General features: G+C 55.7%; 1 protein-coding gene and 1 pseudogene across 1 annotated transcript in view; both read left to right on the top strand.

The window, feature by feature from the left end:
- The first annotated feature begins 273 nt into the window (after positions 1–273).
- The window catches only part of THAP4 (THAP domain containing 4), a 43,980-nt gene continuing 24,197 nt past the window's right edge, over positions 274–20,056 (top strand). Inside the window, exons 1-2 of the mRNA XM_051829385.3 lie at positions 274–486; positions 1,941–3,097. Of these exons, the coding sequence (XP_051685345.1) occupies positions 410–486; positions 1,941–3,097 (1,234 nt within the window). The 5' untranslated portion in view covers positions 274–409. The remainder of the gene's footprint in view (positions 487–1,940; positions 3,098–20,056) is intronic.
- LOC149127235 (U2 spliceosomal RNA) lies at positions 16,025–16,109 on the top strand (annotated as a pseudogene).

Consider the following 20,056-nt stretch of genomic DNA (forward strand, 5'->3'; position numbering starts at 1 on the left):
GGTCCGGAGCGGCCCGCTGAGGCGGGAGGAGCACGCGTGGTCAAGCCGGCGCGGCCATCTTGCTTTACGGACGGTCCGCGCGCTATGTCGCCGCACGTCCCGCCCCGCCGGCTCGCTCCCCACCCGCCGCCGCCGCCGCCGCCGCCTCCTCGGCCACCGCCATCCGTCCGCCCTCTCGCTGACGCTCTAACGGCCAGAAGCGTCCGCCGCCCCGAGACGCCTGGGCGCCTGTCTGTCCGAGCCCCTGCGCCGCCATCTTGGCGTACGGCGGCCGCGCCCACGCCCCGAGCCGCGTCGCCGCCCGCGCCCCTCGCTCGCTCGCTCGCTCGCTCCCTCCCTCGGGCGGTCCGCGGGCGGCGGGCGGGCGGCGAGGGCCGGGGCCTGGCGGCGCGGCCGGCCGAGGCCCGCGATGGTGATCTGCTGCGCGGCCGTGAACTGCTCCAACCGGCAGGGCAAGGGCGAGAAGCGCGCCGTCTCCTTCCACAGGTACGCGGCCCGGCCGCCACGCCCCCGCCCGGCCCGGCTCGGCCCCGCGGGGAAACTGAGGCCGCGAGGCCGGCCCTGGGGCGAGGGGCCCCGGGGGGGCGCAGGGCTCGGCCGCCCGGGGCCCCGCGGGCGGCGCGGCGCGGGCAGGGGGCGCGGACGCTGTGTGACCTTGGCCCGGGCCGCCGTCTCTGGGCCGGGCGCCGCGGGGCAGTCGGGGAGGCCACTCGGCGGCCACTGCCGGCCGCCTCGCACCCCGCCGCCGCCCCCTGGCCCGCGGTGCGCTGCGGGTGTCCAGAAGTGGCTTGTGCTGGGAAGGGTCTTTCCGTGGGCGACTCGTCTCCGTACGCGTGCCAAGGCAGGCCCTCCGGAGAGCCTCGTGCCGGGGTCCCTCCGTGCCGGCGGGGATCTGGGGCCTCCCCGCTGCGCCCCTCAGCCGGGCGCCCAGCGGAGCACCTGTGCGGTGGACCGTCTGTGGGAGCGCTGCAGGTGCCCTCCCGGGTCGTGTCGGTGGCAGCTGACAGCTGGAGAGGGTGCGCGGCCTTCGTGGTGGGCTTCGTGGGCTGGGGCAGACTCCCCAGCCGTGTTCATGGAAGCAGCTCACAGAGCTCCCGCCCGGCGGTGGTCCCGGCTGCCCCGGTCAGAGGTCGGCCCCCGCCCTCGGGTGCACGTAGCGCATGCAGACTGCGCTCTAACAAAGAGGTGGCTACCAGGAATCTTTATTCCCTCAGTGGTTTTCAGGAGTGATTTTTCTCTACCATAGTGCACCAAGTGCACGGAGCTTTCCCCGTGTTGTGCCATCGCTGGCGCCTGTCTCCCGGATCTTTCTGAACTTGGGAAGCTGAAAGGCACCATGAGGCCCTGACAGCCACCGTCTGTGTGGGTGGTCCTGGCACCCCCAGGCTTTCCTGCCAGGGGGGTCACAGAGTGGCTGTCCCGCCTGCACAGGCAGGGCTGGCCGACTTCTAAAGGAGACTTTTACTTCTGAAGTGGAAATTCGGTCCGAACACAACCACAGCTCCCGCACCTAACTCTGGGGCCGCCATGGCTGTGCGAGCCACCGGCGGTGTGCCGCACGTTGCGGGGGACCTGGCAGCCCTCCTGGCCTGTGCGCCCGCCTCTTCCCACACAGACCTCGACCTGCCAATGGACGCACTGCCCGGAGTCCTGCCTTGCAGGCACTTGCAGAAACAATGCTGGCTGTCCCCCGGGTGCCCCGTGTCCTGTGGGATGTCGTCCACGCCTGTGTGTGCTTCGGGGCAGACGCTGTGGAAGGTGCACAGTGGGGTCTTTGTGTTTCTGTCCAGCGATAACTTTCAAGTACGAGGTGTCCTCCATTGTTGGCTCAAGTCTTCTTTAACACTTCGGTGTTTGCAGGAACACTCGTTTTGCTTTTGTAGTGGACAGGGAGACACTGGTAGTTATTTGTTCCAATTGCTTTGTCTTTTATCCCACAGGTTCCCTCTCAAGGACTCGAAACGCTTGATCCAGTGGTTAAAAGCCGTTCAGAGGGACAACTGGACCCCCACCAAGTACTCGTTCCTCTGCAGTGAGCACTTCACCAAAGACAGCTTCTCCAAAAGGCTGGAGGACCAGCACCGCCTGCTCAAGCCCACAGCCGTGCCCTCCATCTTCCACCTGACGGAGAAGAAGCGGGGGCCTGCAGGGCATGGCCGCACCAGGAGGAAGGAGGCCAGCAAGGCCAAGGCGGGCGTGAGCGGGCACGGGAGCACAGCGGCCAGTAGAGGAGCCGCGGGCTCGTCATCCTCCAGTGAGACCTTGATGGCCAAGCCCGAGGCGCGCAGGCTGAAGCGCGCTGCTCTGCAGGGCGAAGCCGCAGCCAGGGCCCCAGAGGAGGCTGCCGGGCAAGAGCAGACCCCGCCGTCTCTGCAAAGAACTCCTGGAGCTGGACTGGCCCCTGTGGCGGGAGGCAGCCAGGGGGAGAGAGAAGGGCCTGCCTCCGAGGCCTGTGACGGGAACCCTCCCTGCGCTGACGGGGCCGTGGCAGACAAGAGCGGCATCTCCGTGGAGGACTTCTCCCCGCCGGGGTCTGGGGCCTGCAAGTTCATCGGCTCCCTGCATTCCTACAGTTTCTCCTCCAGGCACACTCGAGAGAGGCCGTCCGTCCCACGGGAGCCCGTCGACCGCAAGAGGCCTAGGAGAGAGGTGGAGCCGAGCTGCAGTGGGAACAGCCTGGGCCCCGACAAGGGCATGGCCCAGAGCCCCCCAGGCTCGTCGCTCACGGCGACGCCCCAGAAGCCTTCCCAGGGCCCCTCCTCTCCTCCCGCCGACGTCCCCCCAAAGCCAGCCGCAGAAGCCGTGAAGGGCGAGCTCAGCGATGCCAGCCCCATGTCCATCAACGAGGTCATCCTGTCTGCGTCGGGGGCCTGCAAGCTCATCGACTCGCTGCACTCCTACTGCTTCTCCTCCCGCCAGAACAAGAGCCAGGTGTGCTGCCTGCGCGAGCAGGTGGAGAAGAAGAACGGCGAGCTGAAGAGCCTGCGCCAGCGGGTCAGCCGCTCCGACAGCCAGGTGCGCCAGCTGCGGGAGAAGCTGGACGAGCTGCGGAGACTGAGCCTGCCCTACCTGAGCGGCCTGCCGCCCCCCAGCCGTGGTCAGTATGAGCGCCCCGCGTCCGCGTCTCCCCCCAGCCAGGGGTGTCCTTGGGGGCCCCTGGTGGTGGCTGCACCTTGTGCACAGGGGACCCAGGCTCGGGAGCAGACCTTGGTGGGTTCTGGTCACGGGAGAGGCCTCTGCACACATGGGGTTTGTGGCTGAGAAAGGCAGTGTCGTGCCCTGCTGGCATGGGCTCGGGCCCAGTGTGTGCTGCCTCCGTGCATGGTATTCACACGGCCCGGGAGAGGCAGCCGGAGAGCGGAGGAGCTGGGTGTGAAGCAGGGCAAGGCGACATTGTCTGGGGAGACTGTTCCTGGGTAGAGTCGGTGTGAACCTGAGTGGTTGCCCTTGTAGCGTCTGTTCTAGCACAGCACGTTCCCTCGTGGGAGCAGGAGGGCACCGCAGCGGGCTGTGGGCTGAGCGGGGCTGAGATGCCCACTTCTCACCAGACACGCTGGGTAACGTGAGGTGACTGGCCTAGAATTGTAACCTGTTTCCTGGTTTCTCCGACCTGAGATTGCTTGTGGTGCCTTCTTTCCCTCTTGGCCACATTTCCTTAGGTTTCTCACTGGTCCGGGGTGCCTTCAGAAAGTTCACGAGAAAGCAGTGTTAAACGATTACCTTGGGGCCACAGTTGTGGCACAGTGGGTTAAGCTGCTGCTTGGATGCCAGCATCCCATATCAGGGTGCCGATTCCAGTCCTGGCTGCTCCACTCCCAGTCCAACGGCAGCTCCTTGCTAATGCACCTTTGATGGTAGCAGATGATGTTCCGAGTATTTGGGCCCCTGCCACCCATGTGCAAGACCAGATGGAGTTCTTGGCTCCTGGCTTTGGCCTGGCCTGGTCTGGGCCATGTGGGGAGTGAACCAGCAGGTGGAGGATACCTTTTTAGTGATAATGCACTCACACATGTGCTCTCTGTCGTCGTCACTCTGCCATTCAAATAAATAACTAAATCTTTTTTTAATAAAGATTTATTTATTTGGAAGGCAGAGAATTACAGAGAGGCAGAGGCAGAGAGAGAGAGAGAGAAAGTCTTCTATCCACTGGTTCACTCCCCAAATGGCCGCAACAGCCAGACCTGGGCCACAGTGAAGCCAGGAGCCAGGAGCCTCTTCCAGATTTCCCACGTGGGTGCAGGGCCCGAGGACTTGGGCCGTCTGCTTACTGCTTTCTCAGGCCACAGCAGAGAGCTGGACTGGAAGTGGAGCAACCAGGAGTCAAACTGATGCCCATCTGGGATGCCGGCACTGCAGGCGACAGCTTTACCCACTACTGCACAGCGCCGGCCCCAAATCTTTTTAAAAATTAGTTTTTTTTGGTGCAAAAGTTGTTGAAATCCCTGCACAACGTTTTTCATCGTGTGTTTTCCAGGACTGCTCTGAAGGCCCTGCTTCGGTTCTGCCCGCACCCAGCCCTCCCCTCTGCGTGTTTCTGTCACTGGCCTCCCGCCTGTGTCTGCTTGCTTTGGTTTCGTTTTGTCATTCCGAAGCCTGCGACTGGGCCTCTGTCCTCTCCACCTGGCTGTACACCCATGCTGCCCTGTTGCTGTTGGAATCTTTTGAACCCTGGAGTTGCCTAGAAAGGTGTTGACAGTGTTTGGAGTGGACTGCTGGGCAAGGGAGCTCCATCTCCTGTCTAATGCACTGGGGTCCAGTGGTGGCAGCTGTGCGTGGGGGGCTCTGGGGCTGTCGGCTGTGACTTGTAGCTGTACGTGGGGGGCTCTGACAGTTTTACCTCTCTTTATTTCTGAGTTTACGGTGCTTTCTTGTTTCTGTTCTTCTAGTGGATATCTGTCATTGTTAGAAACTGACATTAAACCCATTTTCCTGTAAATGTTTATATGTTTGTTTTTTTTTTAGACAGCGAGAAAGAGAAACAGAGGGAGAAAGCTCCCTGCCCCACCAGCTGACTCACTCCCCAGCAAGTGGCTGGGACTGGCCTGAGGCTGGATCAAGGGCCAGGACCTCAGCCCTGGTCGTCATCTTTTTTTTTTTTTTTTTTTTTAATAAGGTTTATTTATTTGAGTAACACAGAAGAGGACAGGCAGAGAGAGGGAGAGAGAGGTCTTCCATCTGCTGGTTCAATCCCCAGTCGGCTGCAACAGCCAGAGCTGCGCCGATCTGAAGCCAGGAGCTTCTTGCAGGGCCCCAATGACTTGGGCCATCTTCTGCCACTTTCCCAGGGCACAGCAGAGAGCTGGATTGGAAGTGGAGCAGCTGGTCTCAAACCAGTGCCCATATGGGATGCCTACACTGCAGGCAGCGGCTTTACCTGCTACACCACAGCACTGGCCCCAGCCCCGGTCTTCCTTGGGTGGCAGGAACCCAGTTACTTGGGCTGTCACCTCTGCCTTCCAGGGTCTGTGTTAGCTGGAAGCTGCAGGCAGGGCCCGATCCCAGTTCACACCACGGTGCTCCCTGATGGACGGGGCTGACGCCCACCCTGTCAGTGGTCAGTCGGTCATTTCCCCTGTGCTGTGCTTCCCAGGTCCAGACAGGGGTCCGAGTGCCCGTATCCTTACTTTTCCCGCATGAAGCAGCTCTAATTTAGATTTTACTGGTCACCTTTTTTTTAACCATTTAAAAAGAAATTTTAGTTTTTTTGAAAAGCAGAGAGACGGAGCTCTTCCATCTACTAGTTCCCTTTCCAAACACCTGCAGCAGCCGGGGTTGGACCAGGGCACAGCCAGGAGCTTCAGGTCTCCCATGTGGCTGTGTGGAGACTCAGGTACTTGAGGCATCACGTTCTGCTTCCCAGGGTGTGCATTTGCAGGAAGCTGGATTGGAAGAGGAGGCAGGACTTGAACCCAGCACTCTGATACGGGATGGGGCGTCTCCGTGGTTTACCCGCAGTGCCACGCCTGCCTCTGTGCACTGTCCATCGTATCCAGAGTCATGCTCCTTCGTGGAAATGTCTGATGATTGTTCTTGAGGATTGATACTCCAGTGAAGCTCCAGGAAAGGGTTGTTTGCTGTCAGTGTTCCTGGCCTTGAGCACAGGGAAACATCTTTCCTCTAGATATCCATGTTCTTTTCTGTCTGAACCAGAAGAATCAAATTTTGGGGGTTTTTGTTTATTTATTTTTACTTATTAGACAAGACAGAGAGACAGATCTTTCTCTGCAGGTTTACTCCCCTAACATCTGTAATAGCCAGGACTGTACCAGGCTAAAGCCAAGGGCCTGATACTCTTGTCTCTTGTGCAGATGGTGGGAACCCAACAAGTTGAAACCACCACCTGCTGCCTCCCAGCGTGTGCATTAGTGGGAGGCTGGAATTGGAAGTGGAGCCAGACTCGGAGCTGGCCCTCTGTTGTGGGTGCTCCAAGCGGCATCTTGACCACTACACCAGATGTCCACCCCACAGGGATCAGCCACCCTCTCTGCGGCCCCACTGTCCGATGCCAGTCAGATCCTGGTTTTCTTGCAGGGTGACCTGCAAGATGGATGCTGTTGCATTTTGTCCCTGGAGTGCCGAATGTCATCGCTGTGTCTGATGTGGATCTTGTTACTTTGTCCCCCTGTGGGCCTCGCCCCCTTTTTTGGTGATATTTATTTTATTTGAAAGGCACAGTTAGAGATCTTCCAAGCACTGGTTCAGTCCCCGTGTGGCTGTAACAGCCAGGACTGGACCAGACCAAAGCCAGGAGCCTGGAACTCCTTCCAGGTCTCCCATGTGGGTACAGGGGCCCAACCGAGAACAATGACCATCTTCTGCTGGTTTCCCAGGCACATTAACAGGGAGCTGGATCAGAAGTGGAACAGCCAGGACTCACATTGGCACCTATATGGGATGCCGGCATGTAGATGGTAGCTTTACCCGCCACACCACAGTGCTAACCCCCTTGGTGGAGCTTTCTGACCTGAGGTGTGGCCAGTCTTCCGTGTCCTGAATCGTTTTCTTCCTGGGAAGAATTGATAGCATGGCTTTAGCAGGGAGGGACCCTGTGGCTTGTAGATTTTGCAATGGGCGCTGGTGTCTGCAGCTGTGGCCCCAGGGTAGATAGTGGCCGTGAAGATGGAGATGCCAGTCTGGCGGATGCAGGCACTGCCAGGTCCGATCTCCCAGGTCCGGGCTTGAGCACCTGCTGTGAGGGTTTCCTGACGTGGGGGAGGAATTGAGTTGGAGGTGCCATGAAGGACTAGGGCCAGTTTTGAACAAGTACAAAATCCTTTTTTTTTTTCTTTTTAAAATTTCTTTGAAAGGCACTTAAAGAGAGAGGAGGACACACACGCACACACACACACACATATCTTCCATTCCCTGGTTCACTCCCCAAAACACTGCAATAGCCAGGGCTGGGCCAGTCCAAAGCAGGAGCTTGGAGCTTCATCCAGGTCTCCCAGTTGGGTGGCAGGGGCCCAAGCACTTGGACCATCCTCCACTGCTCAACTGGCATCCATATGGGATGTCAGTGTTGCAGCCAGCATCTTCAGCTACGCCACAACACTGGCCCTACAGAACCTCCTAAAGTTGGGCATTGGAGGCTGGAGTGGCAGGGTGAGGTCCGGGGTTTGAAGCCATGGGATTGAGTGAGGGTCTAGACTGGGATGTGGCACCACACCCAGCAGCAGGCCATGTTTGTGGAGGTGCCACTGGGCAGATCTGGGAGAGGAGACTGTAGGGGTGTGTGCGGAGTGATGGCAGCCAGGGGAGAGGGAGCATTCTGAAAAGGAGGGGCACTCGGCTGTGTGGGACCTGGATGTGGTCAGAATGGAGACAGGTTGGCTGGGCCCAAGGCCCTATGGGAGGGGGGCCCCGGAAGGAGGTGCTCTGCCTAGGAAGTTGAGCTGCGAAGGGAGCAGAGTCTTGGTTGTCTTGGGAGGGCAGCAGGATACGGGGACAGAGGCGGTGGCTGCTCAGTGACAGGTCTGCGCCCGAGCTGGGAGGGTGTGTCCAGGAGCCGTGAGAGCCAGGCGCTGTCTCGGGCGGCCCGCACGGGTCTGCCGTCCTGCGTGGGGACTTTCTGCTTATCAGTCGGGGATTTATGAGGAAAGGACCGTACGGTGTCCTTCCGTCCGTTTACTTCAGTTTTGGACAAGTTCTCGAGATGCAGCAGCTGGACCGCCGGGCTTCAGCGGTCAGCCTGAGCGCCCTCCCGGGATGCGGTGCTCTTCTCCCTGAGCCCCCTGGCCGAGGGCCTTAGGGTGCTGCTGTCACACCCAGACCAGCCCCTGGAGGGGCTCACTGCTCAGCTGCCCGCTCCTTGACTGCCCACTGTGCCCCTTGCTCGTGGTCACAGAGGAGTCGGCTGTTTCTCTCAATTTAAGGGTTTCACACTAGCTTCAAAGTTTGTATTTCCTTCTTTATAGAGTGATCATGCACATGTGGGCTTGTAAAAGCTTTTTACTGGGCAGGCATTGTGGCACAGCAGGTTAAGCCACTTATTTAGAATCCCGCATCCCAAGAGGGGTTGTGAGTTCAAGTCCCCACTATTCTGCTTCAGGTCCAGCTCCCTGCTTATGTGCTTGGGAGGCAGCAGATGATGGATCAAGTACTTGGGTCTCTGCCACCCCTGCAGGAGAGAGGGATGGGGCTCCTGGCTGCTGTTGCAGCCATTTGGGGAGTGGACCCCAGATGGAAGATGGAAGATCTGCCTCTTCCTCTTCCTCTTCCTCTCCATCACTCTGCCTTTCATATAAATATGTCTTTTTAAAAATTAAAACTTTCCTTGTGAAGTCTTGAGGATATACAAGCCACACAGAGCATCATAGTGGGCCCCCACACACCTGCACACCTGTCTCCACACATCTGCCCCCCCCCGCACACCTTCCCCTCCACACCTGACTCCTGTACACCTGCCCCTCATACTTGCCCCACCACCTGCCTCCACACACCTATCCCCACACACCTGTCCCCCCACACCTGTCCCCACACACCTGTCCCCCCACACACCTGTCCCCCCACACCTATCCCCACATACCTGTCTCCCACACACCTGTCCCCACACACCTGTCCCCCCACACCTATCCCCACATACCTGTCTCCCACACACCTGTCCCCCCACACCTATCCCCACATACCTGTCTCCCACACACCTGTCCCCACACACCTGCCCCCACACACCTGTCCCCACACACCTGCCCCCACACACCTATCCCCACATACCTGTCCCCACACACCTGTCCCCACACACCTGTCCCCACACACCTATCCCCACACACCTGTCCCCCCACACCTATCCCCACATACCTGTCTCCCACACACCTGTCCCCACACACCTGTCCCCCCACACCTATCCCCACACACCTGTCCCCACACACCTGTCCCCCCACACCTATCCCCACACACCTGTCCCCACACACCTGTCCCCCCACACCTGCCCCCATACACCTATCCCCACATACCTGTCTCCCACACACCTATCCCCACACACCTGCCCCCACACACCTATCCCCACATACCTGTCTCCTACACACCTGTCCCCACACACCTGTCCCCCCACACCTGTCCCCCCCACACCTATCCCCCCACACCTGCCCCCACACACCTGTCCCCACACACCTATCCCCACACGCCTGTCCCCCCCCAACATGTCCCGACTTTGGGATACATCAGCATGATGCCACTTTTGTTTCATCTGCACTTCTACCAACCCCTCAACTTTTTATTGTTTTTAAAAGACTTATTTGAAGCCGGCGCCGTGGCTCAATAGGCTAATCCTCCACCTTGCGGCGCCGGCACACCGGGTTCTAGTCCCGGTTGGGGCGCCGGATTCTGTCCCGGTTGCCCCCTTCCAGGCCAGCTCTCTGCTATGGCCAGGGAGTGCAGTGGAGGATGGCCCAGGTGCTTGGGCCCTGCACCCCATGGGAGACCAGGAAAAAGCACCTGGCTCCTGGCTCCTGCCAGGATCAGCGCGGTGCGCCGGCTGCAGCGGCGGCCATTGGAGGGTGAACCAACGGCAAAGGAAGACCTTTCTCTCTCTGTCTCTCTCTCTCACTGTCCACTCCGCCTGTCAAAAAAAAAAAAAAAAAAAAAAAAGACTTATTTGAAATAAAGACAGAGTGACAGAATGAGGAGAGACATGGCCAGGGTGGGGAGGCCTCCTTCTGCTGATTCCCCAAATGGCTGCAACAGCTAGGGCTGGGCGAGGCCAAAGCCAGGAACCAGGAGCTCCATCCGGGTCCCCTGCATGAGTGTCAGGGGCCCAAGTACTTGGGTCATCTTCTGCCTTCCCAGGCACAGTCGTAGGGAGCTAGATCAGAAGCGGAGCAGCTGGGACTCAAACCAGCACTCCAATATGGGATGGCTGCGTTGCAGGCAGCAGTTTCTCTCCCTGTGCCACAACACAGGCCCCACATTATCTTTTTAATTAGTAGATTTTTAGGACAGTTTTAGATTAGCAGGAAAATTCAGATAATACAAAGAGCTTCTTTACTCCTGCTTCCTTCCAAAAGCAAATCTTGCCTTTTGTGATGCATTCCTCACGGACTGAAGCAGTATGGCCGCTGCATCGCTCGGGTTCACCTTGTGCTTGAATTCTGATAGCAGCAGATGGTGTGTCCCCATTGCAGTGATGTCCCTGCCTGGGAGCCCACTGTCCTCCCCCCTCCTGCTCCCCACAGCCCACAGCAGCTCCTGATGTCGCTGCTGCTGTCTAGGTTTCCCTTTCCCGAACTCCAAGGAACACTGAGGGATGGCGAGCAAGAGAGATAAGCAAAGAGAATTCCTGTCTGCTGGCTCAGATGCTCACAACTGCTGGGAGTGGCCAAAGCCAGGAGCTGGGAGCTCGGTTCGGGTCTCCCACGTGGCTGGCAGGAGCCTGGTGACTTGAGCTGTCGCCACTGCTTCCTGGGGTGTCGGGAGCGAGTCAGGACGTTGCGCGAGCACTCCGCCGTGGGTGCAGGCGTCTTAATTGGCTTCTTCTTCTTCCTGATGTGAAAGCTTATGGAGACAGTTCTGTTTGTTGTGAAGGACCAAGAAGCTGAGTCTGGAATGTCGTGTGCCAGTGTTGATCCACAGCAGGACAGCGGGGAGTGGAGAGGAAACCAGGGACACAGTGTGGAGTGAGCTCCAGCTCTCTGTTCTGACCTGAACCTGACTTGAACCTGTGTGTCTTGCAAAGCAGAGGCAGAAGTGTGAGTGTTACGTTGTGTGAAAATAGGATTTCTTTACAAGTGAGGATAAGCACACACTGAAGCGTGAGTGTGGGCTGCCCCTCATGAGTGGGCCAGAGGACTGTCTGCGGGAGTGAGTGCGAGCGAGTGCACGGTACCTGTGGTAAGGAGGCCTCTCCCCAGCATTCTCCTCCTCTCCTCTCTTCAGTGAAGTAGGGGTGGTACCTTAATTGGATAAGCAAGCCGGGTAGGGTCTTAGCTTGTGTCCTGCTCCCAGGTGAGATGGGAATCCTGGGAAAGTGTGCTTGTCAATTTGACAGTCAAGACATACACATTGCATTTTAGTGCTGTAAGAATCGCAGCTCGTCTGTGCATAACTGGCTGATGCCGCCACACAGCAGAAGGGAGATGGGACTCAGTGTAGCAGCTCCCGTGGGCAAGCAGAGCAAGAGGCTGTTGGAAGGTGGTGTTGAGAGCCCGTAGGCCAAACCAGAACAGATCCTGGAGGTGGCCCACAGCAGCTGCTGGCAGCCAGTCCCTACCCCCTGGGTCCTGGGCTCGTCTGGGCTCTGGCGGAGCTTCCCAGTGTGGACCTGGCCACGAGTTATTCCAAGGTCTCTCTTGGCTTTGTTCACTGTGGGTTGAATTTCTCCAGGACCCTTCCAGGCTTGTTTTCTCTGAAGCACCCCTCATCCTGCAGACAGTAGAATGGGGGGCACTGGACAGCGTACATGCTCTCCCTGTCACTGGCATGGCTGCCAGTTTAGATCTTAACAGCTCTAACTGGCGTCTGAAACACAGAGCTAAATGCCTACCCCAGGCTCATTTCTTTTCTTTTCTTTCTTTTTTTTTTTTTTTTAAGAATGTAGTTTCTGGTTTTCGTTAATTTTGTTTGCTTTTAATTTGAAAGACACGGGCTGAGATTTGGCACGGCAGTTAACACCTGCATTCAGAGTCCTGGCCTGGCTTTTTGTTTTTGTTTTAAAATTTATTTATTTGAAAGGCAGAGTTACAGAGAGAGAGGATTGGAAGAGAATGAGAGAGAGATCTTCCATCTACTGGTTCACTCCCCAAATGGCTGTAATGGCTGGAGCTGGGCCTATACAAAAAGCCAGGAACTTCTTCCGGGTCTCCCATGTGGGTTCAGGGTCCAAGCACTTGGGCCATCTTCCACTACTTTCGCAGGTGCATTAGCAGGGAGCTGGATTGGAAGTGGAGCAGCCGGGACTCGAACTAGTGCCCATATGCGATGCTGGTGCTGCAGGTGGAGGTTTAACCTGCTACGCCACAGCTCCAGCCCCTGGCTCTGCTTCTGATTCCACCTGTCTGCTAATGTGCACTCTGGGAGTCAGTGGTGGTAGCTCAAGTACTCCAGTCCCTGCTGCCAGTGTGGGAGACCAGACTGAGTTCCCAGCCTGGCTTTGACCTGACCCAGCCCCAGCTATTTGGGGCATTTGGGGAGTAAATTCGCACCTAGAAAATCTGTTTCTCTCTCCCTGTCTGCTTTTCACATTAAATAAAAAGACATTTTAAGAAGACAGAGATCTTCATTCATTGTTTCAGTCTCCAGATGCCTTCAAAAGCCAGCGCCGGACCAGTCTGAACCCAGGAGCCATGAATCCACTTGGGATTTTGCACAGGGGTGGCAGGGAGTTAAGTACCTGAGCCATCACCTGCTGCCTCCCAGTGTGCACGTTTGCAGAAAGCTGGAGTCAGAAACAGAGCTTGGACTCGAACCCAGGCACTCCATTAGGGGGTGTGGGCATCCCAAGCAGGGTCTCTACCACTGCCTCATGCTCAGCCCTCATCTCCTCTGGACGGACAGCAGTGCACCGTGGGCGCACTCAGTGTGGCCACTTCCTTTGAGGGAGGCCCTGGTTGCTTTTTGTGGCCAGAGCCGCGGTGCGGATTCATCAGAAGGTAAGCTCCTAGGAGGTGTTCAGCTTTGTAGGAAACTGTCCAGCCGTCTTGTGGAGTGCCGGTGCCGTCCTGCACGTGCACCAGCGCTGAGTGGGAGTTCGTGTGGCTCGGCCACGGCTGTGGGTAAGTGGAGCTCTCATTGCCATTCTCCAGTGAGGCGTGCAGGGAGCATCTTGCTGGTTCTTTGCCACTGTGTATCTTCTGAGGTGAGGTGTCGGGTCTTTGGCCCACTTAGAGTTAGATTGTTTTCTTGTTGTCAGGTTTTAAAAATTCCTTGTTACTTTGCATACAAATCCTGTGTGTTTTGCAAATATTTTCTCCAGGTCTGTGGCTTGTCTGTTTATATTTTGTTAGCAGTGTCTTTGGCAGAGCAGAAGGCTCAGATTTTTTTTCTTTTTTGTTTTTTTCTAAGATTTATTTATTTACTTGAAAGTCAGAGTTACACAGAGAGAGAAGGAGATGCAGAGAGAGAGAGAAGTCTTCCATCCAATGGTTCACTCCCCCGATTGGCCACAACAGCTGGAGCTGTGCTGATCCGGAGGCAGGAGCCAGGAGCCAGGAGCCAGGGGCTTCTTCCTGGTCTCTCACGCAAATGCAAGGGCCCAAGGACGTGGGCCATTTTCTGCTTTCCCAGGCCATAGCAGAGAGCTGGATTGGAAGTAGAGCAGCCGGGACTCGAACTGACACCCATATGGGATGCTGACACTGCAGGCGGCGGCTTCACCCACTGTGCCACAGCACCAGCCCCGAGGTTTCAGTGTTAATGAAGTCTGGCTTACCAGTTTCTTCTTATGAGGGTCACGCTTTGGTGCTATTTCTAGACTCTGCCAAACCCCAGGTCACCTAGGTTTTGTTGTTTCTTGTAAGAGTTTTGTAGTCTGTGTTCTACATTTACATCTGTGATCCCTCCTGAGTTACCTTTGTGACAAGTGTGAGGTCTGTGTCTAGATTCCAGCCAGTCTTTCTAGCACACCTGTCCCACACGTGACCCACAACCAGAATCCGTGTTTTCTGTGTGGGTCCAGTTCTGCACCCTGTGACTTGTCCATTAGTGACCACACAGCGCACGGCAGACCCCATGGGGGCGCTCTTGGCTGTGGTCCTCAGTGCAGTAGTGGCTCTCCTGGTCCTTCTGCCTTTCCATGTACAGTTTGCAACCAGCTCGTATCCACAAAATGCTTTCCTGGATTTTGACTGGGGTTATTTTGAATTGGTTGATCAAGTCAGGAAGAACTGACATCTTAGCAATATTAAATCTTCCATTTCCTTTAAAGACAGAGTTACAGAGACAGAGGGAGAGACAGAGACCCTCCATCCACCCCAAATGGCCACAATGGCCAGGGCTGGGCCAGACCAAAGCCAGGAACCAGGAGCTTCTTCCAGGTCTCCCACATGAGTTTAGGGACCCAAGCACTTAGGTCATCTTCCACTTCTTTCCCAGGCACGTTAGCAGGGAGCTGCATTGGAAGTGAAGCAGCCAGGACTCAAACTGGTGTTCACGTGGGATGCCGGCATTGTAGGCAGTGGCTTCACCCGCTACACCACAGTGCCATCCCCTCATCAGAGTTTTATAGTTTTCCTCAGTACGTGTACATATTTTGTATATATATTTTGTTCAGTTTATACCTAAATATTTCATTTTTTGCTTCAAATATGTTGGTAATTTTTTTTTTTTTTCAAATTCTGATTGCCTGTTGCTAGCATATTGAAAAGCAAGTCACTTGTGTATAACCTTGGCCGGCAGTGTTGGTGTAACTGCTGTCCACAGAAGTGAGCAGATTCTGTGAGAAAGCTAATACAAGGATTTCACAGGGCAGGCTCAGCCTGACCTAGGCCCTGCATTCACAAGCCCAACAACTTTTAATGAATCTTGGGAAGTGTTCCAAAGTGATCGAATTCTAGTTGAAATGTGCATGTTCTGTGATAGTTTTTATTTTTCACTGCATTTTTGGCTTGGCTGGAAAGGAGACTTCAGGGAAGCAGAGGTGAGTTCTCAGGGGCTGGAGAAGCTCTCTGCAGAACACCGTTGGCTGTATACGCCCTCAGAGACAACAGGTGCTCAGAAGGAGGAACTTCCCGGAATAGATGAGGAATGTGCAGGTAAAGAACAGAGAATTGGGGGCCGGTGCTGTGGCGTAGTGGGCTAAGCCTCCGCCTGCAGTGCTGGCATCCCCTGTGGGCACCAGTTCAAGTCCCAGCTGCTACACTTCTGATCCAGCTCTCTGCTGATGGCCTGGGAAAGAAGTGGAAGATGATCCAAGTGCTTGGGCCTCTGCACCTGTGTGGTAGACCCAGAAGAAGCTCCTGGCTCCTGGCTTTAGATCAGCTCAGCTCCAGTCATTGTGGCCACCTGAGGAGTGAAGCAATGGATGGAAGACCTCTCTATCTCTGTCTCTCCCCTTCTCTCTTTGTAACTGCCTCTCAAATAAATAAATGAATCTAGAAAAAAAAAAAAAAAAAAAAAAACAAAAACAAAACCCAGAGAATTGCACAAGACTGCTCCAGATGGCTAAGATGAACCAGACCCAACATGCACATCACCCAGGTCAAGCTGGCCTGCTCTGCCTGGACACTTGGTGGATAGGCTGTGGCAGGCGTGCCTCCTGACCATTTGCACTCATTGCCATGTTTCTTCTAGGAGGGGATGTGTGTGTTTGTTTTTGCAGATTCTTTGGAATCTTGTAGGCACATTTTGTGCAGACAGTCTGTATCAGCTCTCATCCCCTCCTCTTGGGTTGCGTCAGGTCTGGTCGGTGTGGTTGGAGGCTGCACCCTTGCCTGGTCTTGATCTGTGGGAAACCCAGTTTCTCACCATGAAGTACTGTGATGCTGTGATGCAATGCAAGGAAACCTCACAAAGTTCATGGAAAATGGAATTAAAAGGTAAATTTGTTTTGTTACCAGAAAAATCGGAAATCCATGCGTCATGTCTTCATAATAGAATGATCGTTTCTCAGCCTTTTGGCTAAGATCAAGTGTAGTCTCTGCATAACATGTACGAGTTTATCATGAACTATTTGAAGACCCTCATATGCATTGATTTCCAATTTTTTCCACCAAAATATGCTTTTAATTCCATTCTCCATGATCTTTTTTTTTTTTAATAAAATTTATTTATTTACTTGAGAGGCATAGTTACAGAGAGAGAGAAAGAGCTCTCTGTCTGCTGGTACACCCCCCCCAAATGGCCGCAGCGATGGAGCTGGGCCAGTCTGAAGCCAGGAGCCAAAAGCTTCTTCTGGGTCTACCACATGGGTGCAGCGGCCCAAGCACTTCTGCTTTCCCAGGCCATCAGCAGAGAGCTGAATCAGAAGTGGAGCAGCCAGGACTCAAACCAGCACCCATACGGGATGCTGCATGGCATGTGGCAGCTTCACCAGCTGTGCTGCAGCGCCAGCCCCTTTCCATGGTCTTGTTGCAGTGCCCTCATAAATGTCATTTTGGCCTTTGCCCCAGCCTAGAGTTCCCAAAACCCATGGTGGGATTTCCTGAGTGATGGGGTGACAGGAACATCTTTCATCCTTGGCTTGTCATAGGCTGTGTGCTCCTGAGTGCCTGCTGGAGATGGAACTGTGCCCAGAGGACCCGGTCTTGTGATTGGAGGGTTGGACCAGAGAGCTCCGCCCCCAACCTTTGGGAAGAGGAGAGGGACTGGAGGCTGCAATAGGGCCACTATACACACCTGAAAAGAAGAGGGCTGGGCTGAGCCCCTGCCTGGGGAGAGCGCCGGGGCTGTTGGCCCTCCACATACCTTGCCCTGATGTTACTGATTTCTAGATTAACTCTGTTGTTGTCGGAGAGCAGAGTTTGTATGGTTTCTGTTCTTTGAGAAGTGTTTGCGAACCAGAGAAGTATGTGTGCTCTGCTGTGGTTGGATGAAGCCATCTGAAGGTGCCCATTCGGCCCTGACTGATGCTGCTGTCGGGTTAGCTGTGTCACCGCCGCGTTTCTGCTCTTGGTCTGTCTGCTTCTGACGCACGTATTCTAGTCTCAGATGTTCTGCTGCGCCGTGGGTGGGGCTGTGACCTCTCCTGGAGGTGAATGTCTGTTGTTCTACGATGCCCTGCTGTATCCCTGATTGTTGTTCTTGTGCCGATGTTGGTTTTGTTTGACGTTAATATAGCTGTTCTTGGCCGGCGCCGCGGCTCACTAGGCTAATCCTCCGCCTAGCGGCGCCGGCACACCGGGTTCTAGTCCCGGTCGGGGCGCCGGATTCTGTCCCGGTTGCCCCTCTTCCAGGCCAGCTCTCTGCTGTGGCCAGGGAGTGCAGTGGAGGATGGCCCAGGTGCTTGGGCCCTGCACCCCATGGGAGACCAGGAAAAGCACCTGGCTCCTGGCTCCTGCCATCGGATCAGCGCGGTGCGCTGGCCGCAGCGCGCTGGCCGCGGCGGCCATTGGAGGGTGAACCAACGGCAAAGGAAGACCTTTCTCTCTGTCTCTCTCTCTCTCACTGTCCACTCTGCCTGTCAAAAAAAAAAAAAAAAATATAGCTGTTCTTGTTGGTGGTGAGGGGAGTACAGAGAGAGAATGGACAAAGAGAAACAGACAAGAGAGCTCCCGTCCCCTGGCTCAATCCCCAAATGCCCACAAAGGTTGGGACTGGGCCAGCTGAGACCAGGAGTTGGTTCTCTGATCGTGTCTCCCACATGGGTAGCAAGAACTGAATTACTTGAGCCGTCGCCACTGCCTCTCGGGGTCTCATTAGCAGGAAGCTGGAAGCAGGTGTTGAGCCAGGCATTTTGATATGGGCTAGGGGAGTCCTGACCGCGGTCCAAACGTGCCCCCCGGCACTTGTGCCTGGTGCAGGGTGACGTAGCTCTGCCTCGGCCTTGCGTCTTCTCGTGCCTGGTGCAGGGTGACGTAGCTCTGCCTCGGCCTTGCATTTTTCTGAACCTCATGTTAACTGACTCAGGGGGCCTCTTCTTTTTTTAAAAAAGACATTTATTTATCTGAAAGTCAGAGTTACACAGAGAGAGAGGAGAGGCAGAGAGAAAGAAAGAGAGGTCTTCCATCCGCTGGTTCACTCCCCAATTGGCTGCAACGGCCAGAGCTGCGCCAATCCAAAGCCAGGAGCAAGGAGCTTCTTCTGGTCTCCCACACAGGTGCAGGGGCCCAAGGACTCGGGTCATAGCAGAGAACTGGATTGGAAGTGTAGAGCAGCTGGGACTCAAACCGGTGCCCATATGGGATGCCGGCATTGCAGGCAGCGGCTTTACCTGCTACACCACGGTGCTGGCCCTAGGTGGCCTCTTCTGATTGGTGAGTTCAGGTATCCACATGGGCCGTTGATGTGCTAGGTGGTTTCAGCCATGTCTGTAACTGCTCTCTGTTCTTTTTGCTTTCATTTTCTTTCTTTCTTTTCCTACCTGCTCTGGCTTTAACTGGATGTGTTCTATGGTTTTATTTTCTTACCTCTCCTAGGTTTTCACTTACATGCATTCTCTAGGCTTCCTCAGGGGTTGTCCTGGCGTTTGCAGGGAACAGTGACAGCAGACGACACTGCCCTGCCCAGGGTCAGTGCAGGGCTTAGCACAGTGTCCACAGCTCCACACTGTCCCTTGTAGACTGCCTGCTCGTCTCACTTCCACACGGAGCCGTAAGCTTGCTGTTATTGGTAGATAAATCTGTTAGGTCAGTTTAGAGCGTCCTGGCACCTTCGCGTGTTCCTTCTCCAGCGCTCTTCTGCGTAGAGGTTGGAGTTTCTGGCCTGACACACGCACCCCCAAAGGCTACTTAAATTATGTCACTTGCAGAAAGGTCAGTGGCAATGAATGCCCTCTGTTCTTTGTTTAAGATTTGTTTATTTGAAAGGCACAATTGCAGAGAGAGGGCTTCCTTCTGCTGGTTCACTCCCCAAATGGCTGCAACTGCTTAGGCTGGGCCAGACTGGAACCAGAGCTGCTTCCGGGTCTCTCACGTGGGTGCAAGGGCCCAAGGACTTGGGCCATCTTTCAGTGTGCTCCAAGGCACATTAGCAGAGAGCTCAATCAAAAGTGGAGCACCTGGAACTTGAACCACTGGCCAAATGGGATGCCGGAGTCACAGGTGGTGGCATTACCTGCTACACCAAGTGTGTCATTTTCTATGACTATGTCCCCCTGTCCTCCTGCAGCACCTGTGTGTTCTTTGTTCTGGGCACTTTTTCTGTTGAAGCCCTTACTCATAGTCACTTTAAATTCTCAGTCTGATAATTCCCTCATCTCTGCCTCAGGGAGTCTGATTCTCATGTTGGCTCTGTCTTTCAAGACCGTGTTTTTCTTTTATTGTGCATATGTTAGAGGGCAAAATTAGAGCAGTGCAAGGTCTTGATTGGCTTGGCTTTGTGGTTCTAGAAGTGGGCAACATGTCAGGGAGATGGAGCAAGTGTCCCAGTGGGCAGGCAGAAGGAAACATAAAGCGATCTGTGGTTTCCAAGTCGCCGAGATGGGGATGGAAGGGCAGGGAAATGACTGACTGACCACGCGTTCCTCTGTGGGGTGGAGGCAGGGGGCATGCTGCTGCCGCCTGCCTCCTAGAGAGAAGGTCGGCCTTCAGCGTGGCTGGCTCCATGGAGCCCGGAGCAGTGGCCTCCTATTGTTTGAACTCCTGTAGTTTCCTGCTAGGAGAAGGTGTGGTGTGTCGGTGATGGACCTGGCTCGAGAGGAGCGTGGCCTCATCTCCCTGATGTCTGGTTTCTCCAGGTGCTCCTGCTGGAGCCCTGGGTGTGGGGCAGGTAGGTGGTCTGCACTGCTGTGGCTACGTGGCAGCCCTTCGTGGCCTGTGTCCCTGCACTGCTAGGCACTCACAAGTATTTCCCCTCGAGTGAGCCAGGAAGTCTGGAGGGGGCAGTGGGTGTCAACTCCTTCCCAGGCGAGGTGAGCCCTGGCCCTCTACAGAACGGGCCTGTTTCAGAGAGCGCTCTGGGCTCATTTCAGAATGGCCAGCTCTCCTTCCCCTGTCAGAAGGGGGAGGAAATCTCTTCCCCTTGGCTTCTCATG

This window comes from Oryctolagus cuniculus, chromosome 3, assembly GCF_051225735.1.
Source record: "Oryctolagus cuniculus isolate XC-2025 breed Fujian yellow rabbit chromosome 3, ASM5122573v1, whole genome shotgun sequence".
NCBI lineage: Eukaryota > Metazoa > Chordata > Mammalia > Lagomorpha > Leporidae > Oryctolagus > Oryctolagus cuniculus.